This window comes from Tenrec ecaudatus, chromosome 17 (genome assembly GCF_050624435.1).
Source record: "Tenrec ecaudatus isolate mTenEca1 chromosome 17, mTenEca1.hap1, whole genome shotgun sequence".
Taxonomy (NCBI): Eukaryota; Metazoa; Chordata; class Mammalia; order Afrosoricida; family Tenrecidae; genus Tenrec; species Tenrec ecaudatus.
Window position 1 is genome coordinate 30,417,746 of NC_134546.1, and position 25,214 is coordinate 30,442,959.

At 45.5% G+C, this 25,214-nt stretch overlaps 1 protein-coding gene and 1 pseudogene across 2 annotated transcripts in view; one reads left to right on the forward strand and one right to left on the reverse strand.

The window, feature by feature from the left end:
* Positions 1–13,729, forward strand: part of GALM (galactose mutarotase) — a 64,285-nt gene extending 50,556 nt beyond the window's left edge. Inside the window, exons 5-7 of one of the 2 annotated variants that reach the window (XM_075535662.1) lie at positions 8,971–9,117; positions 11,620–11,794; positions 12,558–13,729. In XM_075535662.1, coding sequence (XP_075391777.1) covers positions 8,971–9,117; positions 11,620–11,794; positions 12,558–12,582 — 347 coding nt within the window. In that variant the 3' untranslated portion in view covers positions 12,583–13,729. The remainder of the gene's footprint in view (positions 1–8,970; positions 9,118–11,619; positions 11,795–12,557) is intronic. The other variant, XM_075535660.1, reaches the window with a different exon arrangement.
* Positions 13,730–18,303: 4,574 nt separating this feature from the next.
* LOC142430396 (cytochrome c oxidase subunit 7A2, mitochondrial pseudogene) lies at positions 18,304–18,720 on the reverse strand (annotated as a pseudogene).
* Positions 18,721–25,214: the final 6,494 nt, after the last annotated feature.

The window sequence follows — 25,214 nt, forward strand, 5'->3', positions numbered from 1 at the left end:
TTTTAAAGCAGCGGCTCTCAAGCTGGGGGGGGTGGTCCCCTTGGGGGTTGAACGACCCTTTCACAGGGGTCACCTAAGACCTTTGATAAACACATATTCCCGATAATCTTAGGAACCGAGACACCACTTCTCTGTCTCCAGGCGGGTCTGCCCACATGCAGATATGCCCACAGACGAGTACCCGGCCTGGAGACTGTTACCTATGCTACACCATGCTTCAAGACAAAATTTCATTGATTTGCCATTAACAATAAATACTTCACAATATATAATTACATATTGTTTTGTGATGAATCACTATGCTTTCTGTTCAATATGTAACAATGAAAATACTTCCTGCATATCAGATATTTACATGGAGATTCATAACAGTAGCAAAATGACAGTGATGAAGTAGCAACGAAAATAATTTTATGATTGGGGGTCATCACACCACAAGGAGCTGTATTAAAGGATTGAGGCATTAAGAAGGTTGAGAACCACTGGTTTGCAGCAAGCCCTTTCTCTTGTCTCTAGCACCATCTACTGGGAGATAAAGCGCCTTCTTCTTTTAGGATGGCTTCCATTTAAGAATAAGAGCCCAGGTGGTGATCTGGCTTAGCGCCAGGCTGCTGGCCCAAAAGGTCCCTCATGAATCCATCCGGCTGCTCCACAGGGGACAGATGAGGCAGTCTGCTTCCAGAGAGACTTCCAACCAAGAACCCCCCTTACACACACACCCCGCCCCCCAGGGAGCCCTTCTCTCTGTCCTATCAGGTCACGGTCAGTGGGAGTGAATTTGTGTTTTGTTTTTTTGTTTTCTTTTCAGTTTAAAGAGTGAAGCCTTGGTGGCCCTGTTGTTAAAGCATACAACCAAAAGATTGATAGTTCAAGTACACCCCGCTCCTCAGGAGAAAGATGGAGCGGTCCGTTTCTGTCAAGGTTTACAGGCAGTTCTGGGGTTACAGACATGAGACCTACAGACAACTCCTACTTCTGGAAGTCCACTGCCATCATGTCGATTCCAGCTCATAATGACACAATCTATACAGGGTTTCCGAGGCTGTGAATCGTGACGGGATCAGATAGCCTCATCTCTGTCAGGGAGTAACTGAGGGGTTTGAACTACAGACCCTGTGGTTAGAATTCCAATGCTTCCCTGACAGCTCCACCAGCTCTCCTTAATGATCTGTTAATATTATGTAAATTTTCCCGAAGTTTGAAATGACTTGCAACAAACTCTCCATCCTAATCACCTTCATTTCTTGCACGGGCAGCTTTTGCATCACTGAAAAGACTTCCAGTTTGGCAAGAGAAGAGCCTTCTGTACCAGGTCCTACTGACCTACCGCTTCTGAAAGACACAGGAAGGGGTGTTGTCCGGAGCCCAGGGACTGCCTGGAAGCCCTGCAGGGCAGTTCTGGTGGGCCCTAGAGGGTTACTACGTTGGAATCTGCTTGATGGCAATGGGCTTGTTTTGTTCACTTGCAAGAATGAAAACTCAACTCAAATAGCAAAGAGGCATTAGGAGGAAAAAATCAGACAATAGTCTGTCTGCAAAACAGAGGATAAAGCATATTCTCTTACCGTGTGTTTAAGTAGATGTAAATACCAAAACCAAGGGAGAAACCTGCTAACTGCTCAGAAACACAGGCGCAGAGGCACACAGCTAGTGATTGAACACACAGCCCAAACCTGAAGTCCTAAATACAGCAAGGATGCCTTGAGAGCCATAAGCAGAGCACACTATGAAAACAACACAAGTAGGGCACTTAGAGCACATGCATGTCATATTACTACCACAAAGCGCCCCTATTAAACTCTCTCAGATCGAATCACAACAAAACTAAGAGAATTCAGTGCACAGGCCACGTGACTCGGGAAAGGTTCAAGAATTTGGAAACCAGCCAGAATTTGGGAACTAACCTGGATGCAAATCCAGGTTAGAAGAGCACCTCAATCTTCCATCAGAAAAGGCAGATTTCAGAACAGAAACCACTGAATTATACAATGGAATAATATAATATAGTAATAATAAAAAAGGATGCACCTCACAGTGAAGAGGCACAAGAATGGCCATGTCTAAAACCAAAAAATAAACCTCAGGCAGTTTCATAAAATAAAGTAATATCACTAGCATTGATCTCGATCATTTTTAACTCTTAAATAATGTTTAGACTCAAAAGATGATCAGACCCCTCAGCGACAAAATAAATAAAATTTTAAAGAAAGGTGGGGAAAGGAAACCCAAACCAGGGAGACCTAGGAAATAAATATAATGGAAACTTCGTATGTGATGTAGCTAAGTATTGCTCAGAAGACATTTTTAGCCCTAAGTCATTATATTAGTAACAAAAATGTGAAACAAATGCGTTAACCCTTTGAAAAGAATAACACAATAAATCTAAAAGAAATTACTAGAAATAAGAGCAGAACTCATGATCTTGAAAAAAGGCAGGAAAAGTAGTACTGAACAGTAATTAGAGCTGTCTTATTTTGTTTAGTTTTTTAAGGAAAACTAGAACAATAAAATAGACCAAATATTAACTAACCTACTAAATACACAAAATAAGCATGAGCTTACGGCAGTAACCACAGATAGAGGAAATTAAAAGGACCATATGTGATCATTTGTTCAACTCTGCACAGATGATCTTGAGATTCAGGTAAAATGGATCATCTTCTAGGAAAATATTCATTTGTAAGGGTGGCCGCTGAAAGGACAAAGGGCCCCAGGAAGAAGAGAGACGAATGAATGGGAGTGTGTGACGAGAGGACTTGAAAGAGCTTGCAGGACTCCATTGCCTTTTTACGCCATTTTCCATGGACTTTCTTGGAGCCCCTTCGTACAGTTGCCAAGATGAAATTGACGGCACCTGCCAAGTTGCATTGGTGAAGAGAGAGGGGCAATGCCTGTGCCTATGAGTGTACCCCGGCTCTCCTCGGCCGCTCTCTGGAAGAGCACATGAGAAACTAGGAGGAGAAATAAGCATCTGATGCTTCTGCTTGTTCTCTGAAAGGAGCTTGGTATGTGGGGAACGAAGATGAGAGACGTGTTAAAAACTACACAGTACTTTGTGCCTTTTACATTTATTACCTCTTAAGTGGCTTGTTTTGATCGTGTGTGCTGTTGTGTGAGTTCTGGCTGGTAGCGACTCTACAAGACAGCGTAGACGATTACACCTCGGAAACTGTGTGGGAAATCTCCAGGGCTTGGCTCCCACCCAGGCGCTGGCGGGGTCCAACTGCTGAGCTCTCGGTGAACAAGCAGTGAGCCACGTGCCACACTGGTGCCACGCACAGATATTATGACCAGTTGCTGTGGTGTCAACTCCGAGCCACGTGACCCCACATGGGGGAGAGTAGAGCTGGGTGCCATAGGGTTTTCAGCGACATCTTTTGGGGGGAAATAGACCCCCAGATCTTTCTTCTGAGGAATATCTGGGTGGACTCAACTCACGAAGGTTTCCATTTGTAACTGAGCTAGTGAACTGCATGCACTGCCCAGAGACTTGTGTGTAAATCTTACCTCTTCAAAATACTGGACTTTTTGCCTTCTCAAGAAGAGTCAAGGCAAGAATAAAAGATGCTCTTAAAGTATGTTTCCAGGTCTATCTAGATCAGACAGGCAGATAAACAATCTGGAGGAGAAAACAACGAGACCGAGGGTTCCGGGGGATATGGGAAGGGGGAAAGTGGAGGAAAGGAAGTGATGTTAACACACTCATGGACAAGGGAATAACAAGTGATCTAAAATCGGTGGCGAGGAGTGTGTAAGAGGCCTGGGAGGGCTTGATCAAGGGCAATGTAATGGAGAGGAATTACTGAAACCCAAATGAAGGCTGAGCATGATAGTGGGACAAGAGGAAACTAAAAGGAAATAGAGGAAAGAACTAGGAGGCAAAGGGCATTTATGGAGGTCTGAATACAGGCATGTACATATGTAAATATATTTATATATGAGGATGGGGAAATAGATCTATGTGCATATATTTATGGGTTTAGTATTAAGGTAGCAGATGGACCTTGAGCTTCCACTCAAGTACACCCGCAATGCAAGAGCACTTTGTTCTATTAAACTGGCATTCTATGGTGCTCACCTTCCCAACACGATTGCTGAAGACAAAGCGGGTGCATTGTGAAGAAAGCATTGCATTGTGTGCAAATGTGAAGAAAGCTGATGGTGCCCAGCTATCCAAAGATCTAGCATTTGGGGTCTTAAAGGCTTGAAGATAAACAGACAGCCATCTAGCTGAGAAGCAACAAAGCCGACATGGAAGAAGCACACCAGCCTGTGTGATCATGAGGTGTCAATGGGATGAGGTATCAGGCATCAAACAGCAAAAATCATATCATTGTGAATGAGGGGGAGTGTGGAGTGGGGACCCAAAGCCCATCTGTAGGCAACTGGACATTCCCTTACAGAATGGTCCCTAGGAGGAGACAAGCCAGTCAGGGTGCAGTGAAGCAACAATGAAATATACAACATTCCTACAGTTCTTAAAGCTTCCTTCCCCCCACCCTACCCCCACCATCATGATCCCATTTCTACGTTACAAATCTAGCTAGACCAGAGGATGTACACTGGTACAGATAGGAACTGGAAACAGGGAATCCAGGACAGATGATCCCTTCAGGACCAGTGGTGAAAGTGGTGATACCCTGAGGGTGGAGGGAAGGTGGGGTAGAAAGCGGGAACCAATTACAAGGATCTACATATAACCCCCTCCCTGGGGGATGGACAACAGAAAAGTGGGTGAAGGGAAACGTCAGACAGTGTAAGACATGACAAAGTAATTATAATTTATAAATTATCAAGAGTTCGCGAGGAAGGGGGTGGGGAGGGAGGGGGAAAATGAGGAGCTGATACCAGGGGCTCAAGTAGAAAGCAAATGTTTTGAGAATGAGAGCAACAAATGTACAAATGTGTGCTTGACACAATGGATGGATGGATTGAGACAAGAGTTGTGCGAGCCCCCACTAAAATGATTTTTTAAATGTTTCAAAAAGGATGTTACTTGTTTGCATAATGCTTCTTAATATTATTGAACTACTAAAGTTCATGGCATTCATTATAGCTCCATGAAACTTGTTTTTTAATGGTGTGACGTAGTTTCCCTTAAGCTCACTCTGGTCAAAGGAAAGAATTCTTCTGTGCTTCAAATTCTCTCGTTTCAACAGTGGACTCTGGACTCTTTGACAGTATCACCCAGGCCCGAGTCTCCTTGCACACCTTGTACCTCGGGTCTCTAATGGCTCTGTGTGGCTTTAAGGATCCCCAGTCCGCACACCCCAGGCAGGCTGTCTTTCTGAACATAGCTCTGAGTTGAACCCTTTTGTGACTTGTAGGATCTGTAGTACCTGCCTACAAAGTTTCGAAGGAAGCTCCCATCCCTTGTAAGCGCGTGCCACCATCTGGTGGAGGCCCTTATGATTCCATGACTCTAAGGAAACAGGCCTCATCCCGTCAGCCCTAGCGCCAGAGGCCCCTCAAGACATGTATGTTCCGCTGACTCTATTCAAATTTGTCTTTTTTTTCCCATTTCATTCAAAATCCCTTCCCTTACCGAAAAGACATGGTCTCAACAAAGAATTCAAAGCAGAAAATAATTCAGTGTTGAAAGCACTTTTTTAAAGGATGCCCAGCGGCCTGGTGGCATTGTGGTACCTTCTGGGCGGCTACCTGCGAGGTCCTGGTGCCAATCTACCCGCAGCTCCGCGGGAGAAAAAGGCAGGGGCTTTCTCCACTCGCAAAGTCACTCTTAGAAACTCAGGGGGTGCTGAGTTGGCATGGACTCGAGCCAGTGAGTTTGGGGTTTGTTTTACCTAAAGCTAGAGGAGGTTTTGTGATTCCTCTCAGGCGTTAGGAACCTGCAAAGCCAGGACAAGATGCTTTAACTAGCTAGCGATTGGTTAATCTGTGATTTCACTCTTTGAACCATCAAGTGCAACTTCCTGCTTTTTCTAAGCCTCCTAAGATTTTATTCCCACCTTACCTGTTACCTCTCTCCCCTAAAAAAGAGTAGAACCACATTCCTCAAATATCTCCATGGGACCCCTGAAAGGAAAAACGAACAAACAAACCACCCTGACCCCAAGTGAGTATAGCCAACACCTCAAGTGTGTACTTTAAAAAAGAATATGCCACAGATCTGGGACAGTAAGGACACTTCTAAAAAGACTGCGCTGTTTCATCATGTCAGGCTCCAGAGCGAAGCCCTTTCCTCCTGTGCCCTCAGGCACAGCCAGCCCTTGTCACCTCAGTCGATGGCCTGTTGCTTTAGAGCCGGTGTCCTCAAACTACGGCCCGCGGGCCACATTTACCCTGCCCGCCTGGTGTTTTTGCCATGTTTGTGTTTTACCTTCAGAATAAGATATGTGCAGTGTGCATAGGAATTTGTTGAGAGTTTGGTTTTTTTTAAACTATAGTCAGGTCCTCCAACGGATCTGAGGCACAGTGAACTGACCACTGTTTAAAAAGTTTGAGACCCCTGCTTTAGAGCCTGGGATTCTCTGAACTTGCTGTAAGATTCCAGGACCCGGCTGGCTGCCACTGCTCCCGGGTTGACTAGAGAAACAAATCCAGAAGACACTCAGATGTGTGGAAGACAGAGCTTTCTATACAAGAGCAATTGAATATTGAGAAAACATCCCAGCCCAGTGCAGATCAAGTCCATAAGTCTGATATTAGCCCATATGTCTGATACCAATCTATAAAGTCCTCTTTGTTTGTTTGTTTGTAATGACTTGATCTATTTCTTCTTCTGTTATAGGCATGTTGAGATTTTCTATATCATTCTGTGGTAATTAGTTAAATAATGCATTTCTAGAAATTTGTCCATTTCTTCTAGATTTCTGAATTTGTTGGAATATAATTTTTCATAATGCTGAAAAAAAATTCCTCTTCAGACTCACAAAACACATGTAATGGTGCTGAATGCAGGACATTCACAGGCCAGTGGGTGAAAAGTCTTGTGGATCCAGTGGCAGTGTAAGCATCTCAGCGCTGGCAGGGGTCTCCATGTGGCTCCTCCAGCTCAGGGCACTAGCGTAGCTCCATGTGTCTTCTCAGCTGGAATGTCTCCAAGGGAATGAGCCTTGTCAGTAGAGAGTCTCCAAAGGAGTGAGCGAGTGTCCCGCCTCCAGTGGAGCTATTTATCTCCTTAGCAGCGCCTCCAAATGAGGTCATCAAGCTGCTACCTGATTGACTCCACCCCTCCACTCTTAATCCTCTCAAATTGACAACAGATCATATAACTACCACACAGGTGGACATCACCTAGTCCCGTGAGTTTTCCAACTGAATGCTCAGGGCCTGTCCCACCTTTTAGTTATTGTATCCATAGTTTAAAGAGATGTTTTAGTTATTTTTAAAACTCCCTCTGAGGAGATGGTAGGAAAAGGATGAAGGTGAGGTTTAGAAAGTCAATGATTTAGTTCTACTTCTTCATTGCACTTGTAAGAAAAGCCAGGTTCAGAGAAGCAACTTCCTAATCTAAATGTAATCTCTTTTCTACCTTATCTGTGGCATCCTTCTTTCTCTCTCTCTCTCTCTCTCTCTCTCACACACACACACACACACACACACACACACTATCTCCGTGTGCTCATGTTGTGCCCTCCACCCTCTCGCCCTAATGTTTCCAGCTGCCGTGGCCTTGGTTATAGCTCATGGCAACTCCACGTGTGCAGAACAGAACTGCTCCACCGGGTTTTCCAGTCCTGACCTTTCAGAAGCAGGTTGCCAGGCCTGTCTTCCGAAGTACTTGTGGGTGAACCCCAGCCATCAACCTATGGGGTAGTAGTCAAGCACGCAACCATTTATACCACCCAGGGAGGGGCTTCTTCAGCTTAGAGCTACCAGACCTCAGACCTCAATTCACTCTTCCTAAGTTCATCCAGACCATCCCCCCTCTGCCACCCCTCAGCCAACTCACTCGCCGGGCCTGTCCTGTTCCTTACAATCCTCTCCCCACACCTGCACTGGTGCCCTCATCACCAAAGTGCGGGTGCTTGTCTGTTTCTTCCTCCTCCAGACTATGAGCCGCTTACAGGCAGGTTCGTGTCTCCCCGGGTTAAGTGCCTAGAGGCACTCCAGTCTGCAGGCAGCTTTACTTGCTCCGCGGGCCTGTCATTCTGTCTCGTGTCCCTTTGCTGCCAGCTTCCCTGGTGCCACGGCTCTGACTCCGAGATTGAGGAGGCTCAGCCCACAGGGATCTCGGGGAGAAAAAGATGCACTCCACCCCTGCCTCTTCTTTCTGGGTGGTAGTGAGCTCCCAGTTTAGCCTGGGCTACGTTAACTATGAAATGAGCTGTAGTTCCAATTAGGTCATTTGTGATGGTGTTATTTTGGCTAGCTCCTGATTCCATGTGGACGGTGTCTAGAATCTGATTAAGGGAGGTGAAGGGGGCCAGAGGGGTAGCCAATATGCCTTTGGCTACCAATGGCCTGAAGTGGTTTGAGAATCACTACCGTCAGGGACTTTGTTAGTCTCTGGTCAGCCACTGCCGGGTGCTAATGCTTGGTGCTGAGCCCTGGGATGTTGGAGTTCTACACCAGGAAATCTCCACCAGGTGATGTCTGCTGTGTGGGCCTATGGTGGGATGGCAAAGATAGCCGTCATCCTTTATCCAAGTTCACCCTAAAGGGAGATGGCTTCCTCAGTGTTTGTACCTCTTCAAACTTGCATGATTCTTGAATTGCAATCCATCTTATAGCTTGTGATTGGTAGTACCTTATAAGGAAAGAAACCCAGTAATCCATTCTCCTTCCGGGCTCTCACCTCCTTCATAAATTGAAATGAAAGCCAGAGGGTAGAACCCTTGCCACTGGGTCAGTACCAACTCATAGCAACCCCATTCAATAGGCTTTCCCATACAGCGAGCCTCATCTTTCTCTCGAGGGGCAGCTGGAGGGTTTGAACCGGCAACTTCATACGTGAACATTTGACTTGGGTATTCATCAACACGCTTTCCTGCCTTGTCCCACCAGGAGAGATTGCTCCAGTGCAAGGAACTGCATTTGACCTGAGGAAGCCAGTGGAGCTGGGAAAACACCTGCAGGAGTTCCGCATCAATGGTTTTGACCACAATTTCTGTCTGAAGGGATCCAAAGAAAAGCGTCTTTGTGCAAGGTCAGGTATTGCTCATTTTCAGCCTGTCTAGGGAAGAAGGGACGGCAAATCCTAATGGCGGAGCTTTTTGATGTGGCCATGTCGGCGTCACTCGCCACGCTGCTGCTGCTGCTGCTGTTAGTGGCCTTCAGTTGGCGGTGAAGCTTAGCCATGCGTAAGTAGAACTGTGCCCCAGGGGATGTCCAAGGCTGGGATGTTCGTGGGAAGCAGATCACCAGGCCGGTCTTCTGCTGCAACTGGTCAGTCGTTTAGCTTGCAGTCGAATGCTTAACCACTCAAGCGACCACATCCCGTTTCTTTTCAGAGCTCCCATTTGTACAGGGAGAGTTTGGAATTGACCTTCCTCCTCCCTCGCCGGTAGGCTGTTATTCCTGTGCCTTCTGCCTCAAATCCCTGCTCTGTGTGCTCCTGAATTCCTACTGACCGAAGCACCTCTGGCTTGTTCCACGACACCCCCCACACCACCACTCAGCCCTCGGTGCTTTCTCAGGTTGTCACTCATTCCCCGCCTGCTTCCAGGAGTGGTGGAGGCTACGCGTCCTTCGGTCCGTGCTCACTCGCTGCATCCGGCCTTGACAGGCATAGGTGCTGCCCGCTCCCACCTTGTCACTAAATCCCAACGTCCGCGTGCTAGTTCATCATGGCACCCCCCCATCTCTATCCTAACACCAATATCATGCCTGACACGAGCAAATAGTGAATGACTGTTGAATGAATGGCTTTTAAATATGAGGGTGGGCCCAAAAGCATCATTGCTAGACTTCCCGCTCACACACGCACAAGATTATTCCCAACAAAACATGTCTACCCGTGTCCCTGCAATCTGCAGACAAGGTCTCTCGTTAAGACACTTGCTTAATTGCATTAGGGAACCTTCAGGGAAAAGTCCAATCAAGGCAGTAGCCCCCCAAGGGGTTTGCTGAACCAGTTATGTTCAAGGCCGAAGTCGGCCTTGGCTGAGGCGGTTATGGCGACAGTTTATTGAGATTTTCAAGGGGCATCTTGATAGATTTTCTCAAAGGACACGGGACAGTGGCGGACACTTATTGGGAAGGACTTTTTTAGGAATTGACAGCTCCATTGGTAAGGAAAAGCCAGGCGAGTCGCAACAAAGAAGTTGTTTTTCTCAGAAGGCATCTGTTCTCCTTCAAGGCCAGCAGGGGCTATCCGTGGGAAACTTCTCCCCATCTGCCCCCTACGCACGTCGTTCTGTCCCCAAACCCAAAGGCCATTGAAGAGAAGCCCGGCTAGAGCCCCTCCGGGCGGCCGAAACTGCCCTGTTGACAAGAATAAATGGAAGAGGTGGGGAAAGGCTCTAGGGCAGAATTGCAGAGAAGGACGCAGGCTCCAGAAGTGCACAGACCTCGATGGGAGACGTGTTGCGCGCTGCACATGTTGCTACTGTTGTTTAGTTGTGGCTCCGGTGCTTGGGTTGCAATATTTTTTAATGCATCCTCCTAGGCAGAGAGAAGGATCCAATCTCTAAAGGAAACAGAATTTCAAAAAACCTTCTCTCTGTCAGTGCCCCACTGGGGACCCAGCCCATCCAGGCTGGAGCTCCACTTTCTACGTAGGGGCCTTTCTGTCCTCACTGTCCCCACTGAAGATTGTCAGCTTGCCTTTCCTCCCTATAGTTAAACCCGGGACTTCCCCTGAAAATCTCGATTGACGACACATTATGGAGATATTTAAGTATTTAATGTATGTTTTCTGGCCCTGGAGCCCCGGTGGCGTGGTGGATATGCTCAGTGGTTCCAAACCATTGGTTTCCACTCTTGTAAAGAGTTACACTCTAAGGAACCTGCAGGGGCAGCTCTACGGCGTCCTGCAAGGTCGCCATGAGTCAGGAGTGACTTGATGGCAGTTCTGCCGCTTGGTGAGATGGTAAGACCCAGTCCTTACTTCTCTCCTTACCTCTCTCCTTCTCACATCGAGTACAGTACAGCCCCGGTCTCACTTATTTTTACCAAAAATAAAGGAAGCATTGACTCTAGTGGAGGCCTAAGTCTGGACTAATCAGAGTAGCCTGCTCGAAGCCCAGTTGGGGTGTGTGTGTGTGTGTGGTGTATGTGTGCGTGTGCATGGTGGGAGGGTGGGACAGTTTAATTCAGAAGTGTCTCATCTGTTTCACAAGGCCTGGCTGGTTGTCAACCAGGCCACACAGAGAGCTCCTGCTTTGTATCAAAGAGAACCCTAGCCCCTCCAGGACCCTAAAGCTACCTCGCTCCAACCTGGCCAACCGCCACCACCCATATCTGGCTGGGGGGGTGGGGGGGAGGTTGTCTATTTTCCTCCTCTCCAAAGCCGAGATTAGAGCGAGAAGTTTTTGGTGAGGATCCTTTAAACTCATGACTTCCCCAGCGCAGGAGGCCAAGAGACTCCTCCCTCGCGCTCTCCCGCCCTTCCTCTACTCCATATGTCTAGTCCCCGCACTGTGGCTGCCTGGCCCTGGCTCCTCCCGCCTGCTCTTCTGCCCGGGACTCACAGGCGGCCTGCTTCATCCCCAGGGTCCATCACGCCGGCAGTGGGCGGGTCCTGGAAGTGTACACCACCCAGCCCGGTGTCCAGTTTTATACAGCCAACTTCCTGGACGGCACGCTCAAGGGGAAGAGTGGAGCCGTCTACCCCAAGCACAGCGGCTTCTGCCTTGAGACCCAGAATTGGCCCAACGCTGTCAATCAGGTAAGGTGGCCCACCACCTGGCTTGTGTCCAAAATCATACTACATCACAGCCCCCCTGTGATTCATAGACTCCTATTTGTTGACTTCTGTAAGACAAGCCAAACACAGGGAACCCTCCACATTACTAACATTCTTTAAATTTAAAAAATTTTGAACTTCAAAGACTTAATCTAATTGAATGCTTTTTTTCATTAATACCTGGTCATTTTCTGCACTGGTCATTTTCATATGGTTCTTCATATCTTCTCTTCCTACTTTTTCCTAACTTTCACTTCTAGCTTTTGACTAGACTCAGGTTCTGCAAAAGAGCCCTGGTGACGAGATGGATTATGTGTTGGGCTGCTAACCACAAGGTCAGCAGTTCAAACCACCAAGCTGCTCGGCAGGAAAAAGATGAGGCTTTTTACTCCCATAAGGAATTACAGTCTCGGAACCCCACGGGGCCTGTTCTAATCTGTTCAACTCTAAATTCTACTCTCACTGTAAATCAAAATTGACTTGATGGCAGCGAGTTTGGTTGGGCTTAATGCGCCACAAAGCGTGAGTCCATGATAAGAAGCAATATGTAAATCAACACACTGCTTCATCAAGAAAGTCTTGCTTGGTGGTAAGGTTTATCTTCTTTCGGGCTCAAGCTGTCCCTGTCCTGTAGCAGCGTCTGTGCTAGAGAATGCTGGTCTAGAATCCAGCCCCGTCCAGTCCAGGGGCATTTCTTACTCAGACCTGAGCTGTCCAAGTGTAACTTGTGTCGCCTCCTTTACAGCCCCACTTCCCTCCTGTGCTGCTGAGACCTGGGGAGGAGTACAACCATACCACCTGGTTCAAGTTTTCGGTGGCTTAAGGAAGCAGGAAGACCCATGCCGGGGCCCAGCTAGGAACTCCCTCGGCCATTTGTTTCCTGTGCAGAGACGAGGCAAGAATGAAGAGGCCTTTCCGATGATCCTACGAATCAAAATCAGTTCCATGGACGTGACCGTGATAATTGGTCTGAATATTGATTTCTTAAGAACTCTTCCAGTGACTAGCTCCCACCTGTGTCTAATGATCGCTCTGTGTAGTTGAGACGACAAGGGAACCCGGCCAATATGTCCTCGTCTGAGCCTTCCCCCATGCCCAGAAATGGCACCCAGCGCTCTCATCCTCAGAGGTGGCCGTGCTTGGTCAGCTGTTGGTGCTCCTGTCACACCTCCCCTTTCTTCTCCGCTTTTCACTCCCCATTTCTCCCTCGGCCTCTCTTCTCCCTTCCGTTAGCCTCTACCTGACTACCTGAGTCATGGGTCGGGTTTTCAAATGTCACATCAGCTCATTCAGCATGCCGGCAGGTGGGCTTCTCGGCTTCTGGCGCGAGATGACGTGCGTGATGGAGAGAGGAGAGCTTAGACAGGTTACGCGACCCACCTGTACGTACTCAGCTGGTAGAAATGTTGGCCCGAACTTGAGCTCAGGCCATATGAATCCAGGCCACCTCTTTTCCTGCTCCTCCCCCTCCTTGGTCTGCTCTATGGGCCCCAAAGAGGGGTGTGACCCCTTCTCTGGCTGGGGGAGCCAGGCTTTCTTCCCAGACCCACTGCTACAAGAAGCAATAGGTTGAGTTTCACTGTCTCTTTACCCCGAGATGATGTCGCTTCAAGCACACAGCCACTCTGTCGCTTAGATTCTCTCTCTTGGTGCTTAGCGAAGAAAGCCCAGCCCAGCATAGGTGTGGAGAGAGGGAGCCGCTGGAGACGGGAGTGAGGTGTGGGCCCTTCGCCTATGAAATACAGTGAGCATCACACACTGCGCTGCTAGGGGCATGTGCTCTGTGATGTGGGCCAGGTGGGAGCAGATTCCTTCCCTGGACAATCCAATCAGTGATGGGGTTGGGTTAGTGATTGTTAAGGAAGCGTGTTGAAATAAAACCCAAAGCTGCACTTTCAGAAAACTGACTCATTTTCTAATGTTCTCGGCGTCCTTTAAATCTTCCTTGACTCATTTTCAAATCTGCAGCCGTTGGCCTTTGGGAAATGGACGGAGTGCACAGTGTGTTCGGGGTTCTTCTGCGATCTCCAGCACGGTGCTCGAGGAAAGCGAACTGGAGGTCCCCTCGGCCTGTCTGAGCCTCCCCATGCTGCTTCTTGGCATCCAGAAATAACCCACATATATTCTCGCCGCCTTCGTTTCAGCCTGGATTCTCTGAGTCCATACTGGGCACACAGTCCCCCGCCAGCTCGCTTCAGACACTCAGAGGCGATCACGTGTGTTAGGGCACTTCCCTCAGAATTGAGCCGTCTCCCTGAGGGGGACATGACTAACAAATGTGACACGTAGCCAGCAATGTAGCATTGTACCAGGGCGGGGATAGAAGCCCTTAGCACTAAGCGGGCAGTGCCGTTCACTACATCGGAACCTTGGGCAATCAACCAGAATTCACTTGGCCTCAGTCCTCTGACCTGTAAAACACCAGGGTTTGATGTTCATTCCCTGGAGGGTGAATGAGTGCATCCTCTAACGCTAAAGCCAGGCCGCCGGTCAAGTTCATGTTCCTCGGGCCCTTTCTTCCCTGAAGCGATGAAAAACCTGAGGGGTGGACCTTGGATACTTGCTCTGGCTGGAGATGGAGTGGCAGTCCGGCTTCCCTTCCCTGCAGGTTCTGAGCTGGCTGTGCAGGGCCCTGAACAATGCATCCTTGCATCACACATGCCTCTGCTGGGACTACACTGTTAAATTGCTACTCCTTTACCATCTTAACCAATATTCACCTTCCTGAATGACTCATTTCCACTGGATGAGACTGCTGGGCATGTTTTGACAAGGTTATTACATTTAACCTTTTACAACCTTTGGATTATAGGTGGTGAAATTCTCACTAGAAAGGTCACTGCCCAGTTATACTTTGTAAAGTAGCCATTATAAGTTCCGTACCACACTCCAAAGGGCTCACTTTATCTTCTACAGAGGGGAAAAATCTAAGATCGTATACAGGAATGGTAAATGGAGAATTTTCACCAAATCACCAGGGGCAGCACAGTAAATGAGAACAACTTATTTGGGAGGGAAATTTGGAAGTATCTATCAATATTGGCAAACATACAAAATCCATGACCTGATCATTCCACTTGTAGACATCGCTTCCCTAAAAATACTAGCATAAATGTGTAAAGACTGACTTTCAAACAGGTGCTCACTACAACTAGTTCAGCAAGAGCCCTCGTGGCACAGAGTAGTTAGGCATTTGGCTGCTAACTGTTAGGTCAGAAGTTCAAAACCCCCAACCTGTCCAAGGGAGAAAAACAAGACTCTTTGCTCCCCTCTTGGAAATCCACAGGGCCTGTCCTCTAGGGGCACTTGGTAGTTGGAATCAACTTGGTAGCAGTGGGTTTGGTCTCTATATCAATGCCACTTGTTTCGTGACATTGGTTACTTTTTTTTTCATTCCAAAACAAAAAGCCTGGAATAAAAATGGAACAAATGAAGAATGGGTTAAAAAGAAAGCAAATGATAAGATGTTAAACGTTAACCTAGCTATTGTTATTATTGTTGGGTGCCGTTGAATCGACTCTGACCCACAGTGACTCTGTGCACAACTGCATAAACCACTGCACGGTCCTGCCCCACCCTCACAACCGTTCCTGTGTCGGAGCCCATCGATGCAGCCACTGTGTCCGTCTATCTCGTGGAGGGGCTCCCTCTTTTCCTCGACCCTCCACTTTACCAAAGAGGATGTGCTTCTACAGGGACCTCTCACTACAACCAAACCGGACTCACTGCCATCGAGTCAAGGCCAAGTCTTAGTGATCCCGCTGTGGGTTTCTGAAACAGGAGCTGTTGACAGGAATAGCAAGCCCATTTTCCTCCTGCTGAGTGGCTGGTGGTTTCAAAACACAGACCATTCGGGTCGCAGCCAAGTGCACCACCACTGCGCCAACCCCAACTCTCTCAGCAGCACTCTGTCTGTGGGCAAGGCTGCTCACATGCATTCCTGGTCAGCGGCTTGAGGGTGTTTCGCTGCGAGCTTAGCTAGCTGTCGCCTCACTTGGATGGCTGCTGATTTTAAGACAAGCTTTCAAGACCCTAGACACTACTCCTCGACAGTCGAGCATCACCTGATTTCACCAGACTTTGCATCACACTCTTACCGTCAGTGATGCTTCGTGAATTGCTGTGGTTGGGTGCCATCAAGTTGGTGACCCCGGCTCACAGCAACGCTGGACCGCCGAACCAAACCCTGCTAGCTCCTGCTCCTCCTCACCATTTGCTTAACGTTTGAGCCCAGTGGCCACTGTGTGTCAATCCATCTTGTTCAGAACCTCGCCCCCCTCTCAGTGCTCCTCTATTTTACCAAACATGGCATCCTTCTCCAAGGCTGGCCTCTCTTGGCAACATGTTTAAAGTACGTGAGACGAAGCCTCCCCATTCTTGCTTCTAAAGATGTACATGTACCAAGACAGATCTGTCTGTCCTTTAGCAGTTTACGGTACTTTCAATATTCTTCGTCAGTGCTGTAATTCAAATGTATCAATTCTTCTTTGATCTTCTTTATTCATTGTCCAACTCTTACATACATATGAGGTGACTAATTACAATCTGAATTTTGACCTAATTTTTAAGGAAAAATTGGAAACTACCTAACGGCATCATACTAGAGTGGATAAATGATAACTCATGAATACCGAGAAGGATGCGATTAAATTATATATACAGGCTCTGCTTTCAGAACAAAAAATTATTTGTAAAATCTGAAAAAGCACACCAAATTACCCACTCTAGAAAGAATTTAGAGGAGAACTCTCATGTTTTACTTCACTGATACTAAGTTGTCGAAAACAAGTATTCTTTTCTAATAAAAACATATTTTTTTTAAAAAAGCTGACATTGCCAGAAACAGGATTGTGTGAAGGAGTCAATTTCATCTTTTTTCCCCTCAAAAATTTCAAACTTAAAAAAAATTGCCGAGATAGTTTTAAACCCTCCTCTCTAGCCTTCACTCCAGGATCCTATTTAATTTCCACCACCTGTCTCAAGAACGTATTTCTTGGGAAAAGGAGCCAATCCAGGATCATACATTATCTTTGTTTCTGTAGTCTCCAACTGAGCTCAAGCTCAATTCCCCAGCAGCCCCCCCCTTGATATTTCTTTGTTTTTATCATTTTATTAGGGCTCATACAATTCTTGTCACAATCCATACTTGCAGCAATTGTGTAAAGCGCATTTGTACATTCATTGCCCTCATCGTTCTCAAAACATTTGCTCTCCACCTAAGCCCCTAGCATCAGCTCATTCCCCCACCTCCCTCCCCACTCCCCTTCTCCCTCATGAACCCTTGATAATTTATAAATTATTATTTTGTCGTATCTTGCCCTGTCTGACGTCTCCCTTCACCCACTTTTCTGTTGTCCATCCCCCAGGGAGGAGGTCACATGTAGATCCTTGTAATCAGTTCCCCCTTTCCAACCCACCCTCCCTCCACCGTCCCAGCATCTCCACTCACACCACTGGTCCTGAATGGATCATCCACCCTGGATTCCCCACTTGATGTTTATGATCTGCATATTTCTGAGGGTTGCAGAAAAGTTATTTTGTAGAACTCTCCTGTGGCAGTTACATAATCTCCTGTCAACTTGCAAAGGTGTGCAGTCTAGCTTGTCCATCACGTTGCAATGTGATGACCTCGTTGGGAGATGTGAAGGAGATAAATAGCTCCCTGGAGGGCAGACACACTCTCTCGTAGCTTTGTCTTCCTGTTGACAAGCCACATGGAGCTACACTGATAGAAACAGAGCCTTGGAGCTGGAGGAGCCACAGGGAGACCCACACCAGCTCTGAGATGCTTCCACTACCACTGGTTCCACAAGACTTTCCACCCACTGGCCTGTGATCTTCCTGCATTCGGCATCATTACATGGCTGCATGAGTCTGAAGAGGAATTTATGGACTAGTATCCACATGTGGGGTAATATTGGACTTATGGACTTGATCTGGACTGGGCTGGGATGTTTTCTTAAAGTACAATTGTTCTTTGATATAAAGTTCTCTTTTACATACGAGTGTCTATGAATTTGTTTCTCTAGTCAACCCAGACTAACGCAGCTCCCTTCCATGGGACTCATTTCTTGATTCCTCGTGACTAGACTCAAAATATCATAGAAATGCCCTGCTCTACACATTGCAGCGCAACAGATGGTATACAAGATCAGTTTGCCCCAACTGGGGAGCTTGCCTTTGTTGCCTGGGGGTAAAGTGCTATGCTGCCAGGTTTCTCCACTCTAAACCTATGTATACAATACATTAGCCATGAGTCTCTCCAAGGCGGAATATGAATTTGGTCATCTAAAAGTTTGTTAGAATTAATTTCTCAATGCAAAATGATTACATTTAGGAAATCCCAGAGAAGAAAAAGAGCAAGTATATTTTCTTATTCACAAGGAATCCTAACAAATACAAATTCTAATTTTAATGGCCTCTAGGCTTGAGAATAAATTTATCACTCAAGTACTTTGTATTCTAAAAAATTGTTTGTTTGTTTGTTTTTCATGGTAAAGACTGCTTTATTGGTGGCAGTTAGTACAAGTCAATAAATATTGATCCCCAAAGAAGAGCTGTTATTTATTTACTGGTCCATAGAGCACTGAGTTAAACAGAACCAACTGCTGGAAGGATAAACTGAAGTCAATCCTGCTTCTTGGGAAATTAAGCCACAGCCAACTGATAGATGGCATATGCTGTTCCTCCGATTGTAAGAACCATGGTGGCTCTATACAGCAGGGCGTCAGTCGCTCCACCCTTTAGATGCACTGGAATCCCATTGTTCTCCTGAAATAGCTTCTGATTCTCTGAAACTTTATTCTCAAACTGTCTGCGTGAAGCAGTACTTAATGGTCCTTTGGGCAATCTGACGCAGAGCTTGTAGATTGCGCAGCATCTCGGCTCTGTTACTAGCAACCCAACCCGACAACTCTCTAAAAAATAGTTTTAATAATAAGCTAAGTCTTTGGGGAGGCCTGGTGGCATAGCAGCTTATACATGGAGCTGCTGACCACAAGGGCAGTGATTTGAGCCCCCAGGTGCTCAGCAAGAGGAAGATAAGGCTGTCTACTCCTACAAAGTTTTAAAGTCTCACAAACCCAAGAGGCAGTTCTAGTCTTCCCTACAGGGCAACCATAAGTTTGAATCCACTCAGTGGAAGTGAGTTCTGAGTTTTATAGCAGCCATGATGGCGCTGTCAGGTAAGCATTGGACTACCAATTAAAAGATTGGTGGTTCAAATCCAACAGGCACTCTTTGGGAGAACGATGAGAATATTTGCTTTCATAAAGATGTATAGCCTCAGAAGCCCCTATGGGGGGTTGCTAGAAGTCAGAATGCACTCAGAGGCAGTAGATATAGACACCCAAGGAAAGATAATCACTTTGGGTAATTGGAAGAAGTTACTGGTATTTTAATCTTTTCTTTATAAATAACAGGAAAGAGCTGTTTGACTGTCAAGTAATCTGATAGAAAGTAAAATGAATGAGAGAAATCAATAATTTGTGATAACACCCAAATTATCCTTTCTCATGAGCCACACATACACAAGAGAACTTGGATTTGTTTGAAAAAAGACCTTTTGTATAGAGTCCTGAGACATGTAGAAGGTGATGGCGTGTGAATACAATGTGGGCATTCAACAATTTATGACGCCATCAGTAAAGTCCTCAACATATTAGGCTTTACAAGCTACTGAACATGTCCAGTATAATGGTGAAAACAAGCAGTATTCAATAGAAAAAGCACTTATCACTACAGAATTATTAAAGTCTTGTTGAAAATACAAATATCCATAAAAATACAACCTCCCAAGAATATGTCTCCATGCTGCCAGAAGTCCCTCCCTAGCTCTCCCACAAACCTTTACCCTTCATGGGTGAGAGTATTGTTGACCTTAGCTCAACAGTATAACCAACACACAAACCCACTGCCATCAAGTCAATTCTGATTCATAGATATAGGGTCCCTGAGGCAAAATCTTTATGGGAGCAGACAGCTTCCAGCTTTCTCTTAAGGAGCAACTGGTGGTTTTGAACTGCTGACCTATGGTTAGCAGCCTAATGTTTACCCTATCAATAATATGACAGCTTCCGAAAAATTGTGGAAAAATAGAATGAAAAGATAAGGACAATTTCTACTAGTGTTTGGAAGCTCTCTCCTATAACAATCCCTAGGTTTGTACTAGAATCCCTGGTGACTACAAATCTGGCTAGACCAGAGGATGTACACTGGTACAGATAGGAACTGGAAACACAGGGAATCCAGGACAGATGATCCCTTCAGGACCGGTGCTGAGAGTGGCGATACTGGGAGCGTGGAGGGAGGGTGGGGTAAAAAGGGGGAACCGATTACCAGGATCTACACATAACCTCCTTCCTGGGGGATGGACAACAAAAAAGTAAGTGAAGGGATACATTGGTCAGTGTAAGACATGAAAAAATAATAATTTATAAATTATCAAGGTTTCATGAGAGAGGGAGGGGGAGGGGAAAATGAGCTGATACAAGTAGAAATAAACTGTTTTGAGAATGATGATGGCAACAAATGTACAAATGGATGGATGTATGGGTTGTGATAAAAGTTGTATGAGTCCAGGGGGGAAAATGAGGAGCTGATGCCAGGGGCTTACGTGGAGAGTAAATGTTTTGAGAACGATGAGGGTAACAAATGTACAAATGTGCTTTATACAATTGATGTATGTATGGATTATGATAAGTATTGTCTGAGCCCCCAATAAAATGATTTTTAAAAAAATACCTCATCATACGGATGGATGCGAAAGACACTATGTGAAAATGAATTAATATTAAAAGGACAAATATTGCACAAAAATCAGTATTATAAAAAGGTAATAACTTGTTTTACACTAAAAAAGAGAAAAACTTTAAAATTCACTAAATTGACTAAGCATCAGATTTAAGATGGTAGAATAAAAATGTAAGTGAACCAATCTATGATGATGATGATGTTTCTCCATTCCTGGAAGGTCTTGAAGAAAGACCACAGAGAAAGGCCCAGCCTGCTCAGCCTTCAGATGAGCCTGCAGAAAAGGCTGATGAGCCAATGGAGCACTAGTGATCGATGAATCTGTGTACACGGAGTCAGATGTGCAAGCATGCAGGAGCAAGGAGCTGAACGACAGTAACCTGTACTCTAAGAACCAAAAGATGCCGAGTGGTAGAATACTTGTTTTAGGAATCAGTCCAGATGTGATTTTTTTTTTCCCAAACCAACCTAATTGATACCATATAATGGGTTTTTGTTTTTTTCTTGAAAAGATCTACTGTTTTTATATAAAGAACAAGTGTCTTTGTGCTTTTAAAGACAACTGAAATAAAATTGTTTCACCATCTGGAAAAAAAAATGTAAGTGAACTTAGATCAACAGAAATTCCTTAACTCAGGCTCCTTAACTCCTGACTCAGGCTCACCAGCTCTTGATGGCAGTTGTGTCATGATAGCACATACACAAAACTCTCCTCCCGGCAGCACTGAGGCTAAACCCGATGAGAGAGGGAAACCTTGACAAGGACATTGGAAAGGGTGCACCCGGGAAACAAGTCCTCTCTAGGCAGTTTCAGACAGGAGTCAAGTCGTAAAGGGTGTAAGTGAAGATTGTGGGCCTGTAATATAAGTGGTTTGGGAGGGATTTACCGAAGAGAAAACAATCCATTTGATTCCAAATCATATAGACCCTATGTGGGATTTCCAATCGATGTGAGAGTAAATAGCTGCTTCCTTTTCCCATGGAGCAGCGAGCATGGGTGAACTTCAACCTCTGACCTTCCTTTAGATTAGCAATCCAACACTGAGCCAACAGCATCATCAACACGCCTTGAAAGAGAGCAGGGTCCAATTTTATTTGCTTAGTTTCGTTGGCTCATTCATTCATCAAATTATTTAACTGAATCAAAGAATGAAGAAGCCGTGCTGGTCCCTGAAGTCAGTTTGTCTTTTGGTGGGACGCATGCAAAGCAGCAGCCGTGTGAGCACCCACAATGGAAAGTGATCTCAACCAGGCTGTAGAACTCGGGAGAGCTCTGGAGGATCCTAGGGGGTCAGAGTTATTTAAATCTAGCTCTTTTCATCAGGAAAGATCTGCCCTGAAAGGTTAATGAAGAGACCCACCTTTGGCTAGTTTTGGAGAAAATAAAATTGCAGCTATAGGGCTGATGTTTGGTGATAAGCTGTAAAAAGACATGGACCAAAATCTCATTTTTATAAATGAACAATTTGTGAAAGAAGGAAAGAAAATGACTCAAATGTATGAAACATGCTTACCTTTTCTTTTCTTCTTTTAATGCTTACCTTTTCCCAGAGAAATAAGTATCAAAACTATTCTGGAGTTCAAGAAGTTCAATATGGAATATGATCAAGCTATTTTGTTCCAACACATTTCCCCAAGAACTGAAGATAGCTGTTCAACACAAAACTTGAACACATGGTTTCACAGTATTACAAGCCAAAAGGTAGAACCAGCCCCAATGAATGGACAAAACACAACGAAATTATCACCTAGGTACAGAAAGGTATAAAGTTTAGATACATGCTATAACACAGATGAACCTTGAAAACATTACACAAAACTGAAATAAGCACAAAAGGCTACATAAACTATTATATAATTCCATTTATATAAGCCATCCAGAATAAACCACCCATACAGGCAGAAAGCAGATTAGAGGTTGCCAATCGAAAGGGAATGAAAATGGGTAGGAGTTTCTATTTGGGTGATGAAAAAGCTCTAGAGAGGTAGCAGTCGTTAGAAAACATTGTGAATGTAACTTAATGCCACTGACCTGTACACTTAAAATGGTTACCTTTGTTATGGTGATTTTACTTTTAAAAAGCATCTTCCAGGTTGTGTTAGTCTGGGTTGACTAGAGAAATCCAGAGACATTCATTTATGTATATGAAAGAGTTTTTATAACTGTATATTAAGAAAACATGCCAGCCCAGTCCAGATCAAGTCCAGAAGTCCAATATTAGCCCATATGTCTGACATTAGTCCATAAATTCCTCTTCAGATTCATGCAGCATATGCAATGATGTCGAATGCAGGAAGATCACAGGTCAATAGGTGAAAAGTCTTGTAGATCCAGTGGCAGTAGAAGCAGCTCAGTGCTGTCGTAATGCTCCTTCAGCTCTCTGAGTGTGCCTACTCATCCTCTCATGGCTTGTCAACAGGAAGGTGAAGCAGAGAGAAAGTGTGTCTTGCCTCCAGAGAGGCAGAGACGTTCCCACAATCCTCATGAGAAGGCCACAACCAGTAGGAGGCGTCATCAGGCTGTGACCTGATTGACAGGCTAAACTCCACAGCTTCACTCTATCAAGTGGATATGAAATGATGTAACTACGACACAGATCAAGACGGCTGTCTGTCTAGGCACACGCTCAACTAAAGCCCTCTCTAGGAAAATATAGCCAAAACTAACAGGGAAGAAAAAAACAGGTCCCTGGAATCTTGGAAGGCAAGATAAGAGCTAAATCAAGGGAGCACACAAACTGCACATCCTCCACATCTGGAGGTTGAGGATAGAAGGGGTGGACTGTGCCGCAGGCCTGGGAGGAGAGTAGACCTCAGGTCAAAACAGCAATTTCCCCAAGGTTCCCGAGTACTCCAAGAAGATCCAGGCTGCTCATGCTAGCATGTGAACGAGGGCTACAGAATGTGTGGGCTTTTCTCTTTTCTAGTTTCATTTTTACAACTTTTTTTCCCCTCACTGATCTGACAGGGCTGACGACGTGAGGGTGCCAGCACACTTCCCTATAATGGCACAGCTACTGCCTGTGGCCTGAGACTTCACAACAAAGGAAAACAAAAGTCCTTCTTCTGTCCTAAACCGGTGGAGCCGCAGCAGAGATATATACCCTACTTTCCCCTGAGGCTAAAGGAGAGCCTGCCAAGCAGCACTATTATATATATACATACTCACACACACACATACATGTCTATGTATGTATGTTTTTTTTTATGTATGTATGTTTTAAACAAACTTTCTATTGTGTATTAGATGGGGATTACCTTTCAGTTCAGTAAGTTTGTATTCAACAGGTTAAACTATTATTCAGATGCTGTGCTACTCTGGGTAGACTAGAGAAACAAATTCATACACTCATATGTGTATAAGAAAGAGGTTTATAGTCAAGAGCAATTGTATATTGAGAAAACTATCCCAGCCTATTCCAGATCAAGTCTGAATGTAGCCCATACGTCTGATACCAGACTCATGAAACACATGCAACGACCGAATGCAGGATGATCACAGGCCGGTGGTTGGGAAGTCCTAGGGATCCAGTGGCAGTGGAAGCATCTCAGCATGGACAGGGGTCCATGTGGCTTCTCCAGCTCCAAGGCTCTGGCTGTCATCAGCCTGTCTCCATGTGGCTTGCCATCAGGAATGTCTTCTCAGGGACTGAGCATGTCTCCCACCTCCAGTGAACTATTTATATCCTGAGCACCTCCAAATGAGGTCATCAGGCTAGACTCCACCCCTTCACTAAACTACCTCAATAGTTTGTCCTTCACCTGCTCTTTGATTTCTCCTCTCCCTTTTGTGGACTATAGGACTTCCATTTCACCCACTTAATACTCACCAACAGTCTGATCCATTGCTTCATCTCCCTTTTGTTTTGCTTTTTGTTTTGTGGTTTCTAGTATTTTTTTCATACACCAATTGATGAATCAATTATCCCCACACGATCCAGTCACCCTCCCAACCCGACCAGCTACAACACAATGTCATAGAGACAACAGCCCATCTCTATCCACATGAAGAAGCAGGAGACAGGCCAATTCACAAAACCCAAGGAAATGTTTAAAGAAGGCACTAGAACTAGCAGAAAAAGAAATCCGAGGAAAGATGTTCAGCTACATTCAATGAACAACGAAAAAAGTTGAGCTACGGAAAAAAAGAAAATTAAAATCCTTACAACAGCAAAACTAGAAATCCAGACAATATTAATAGAGTTAGGCAACACTTTAAAAGAACAAAGCAATAAATAAATAAACAATGACAGAGCAAAGCAATAGAATTGAAGCAATGAAAAAACCAATTAGTGAGCTAATGTCAAGTTTCTTGACTGCAATCCCCAATTCCTCCCCTGAGTATATTCCCCGGCTTCTGAAAGGCCTTGCAGTGTTCCACAGAAACGCACGAAGTTTGAGGAAATACCTCACATGGTGCTGTTCAGTCCAAAACCCGAAGGTCAGGGAAAGATGAGACAGATGCTGGATCCGGAGGTCTAGCTCCACACTCCTGCTGATGCCAGTGATGAGCTGCCACCCCTGCTTCTCAGGCTCATTTAATACACAGCAGGATGATATTGCAGGGAATCTTGTTCACAACGACTCACAAGTGAATCCCACCAGGATCTTCCCTCACCTTCTAATAGACCCTTGTAGGTATAAAGGTCAT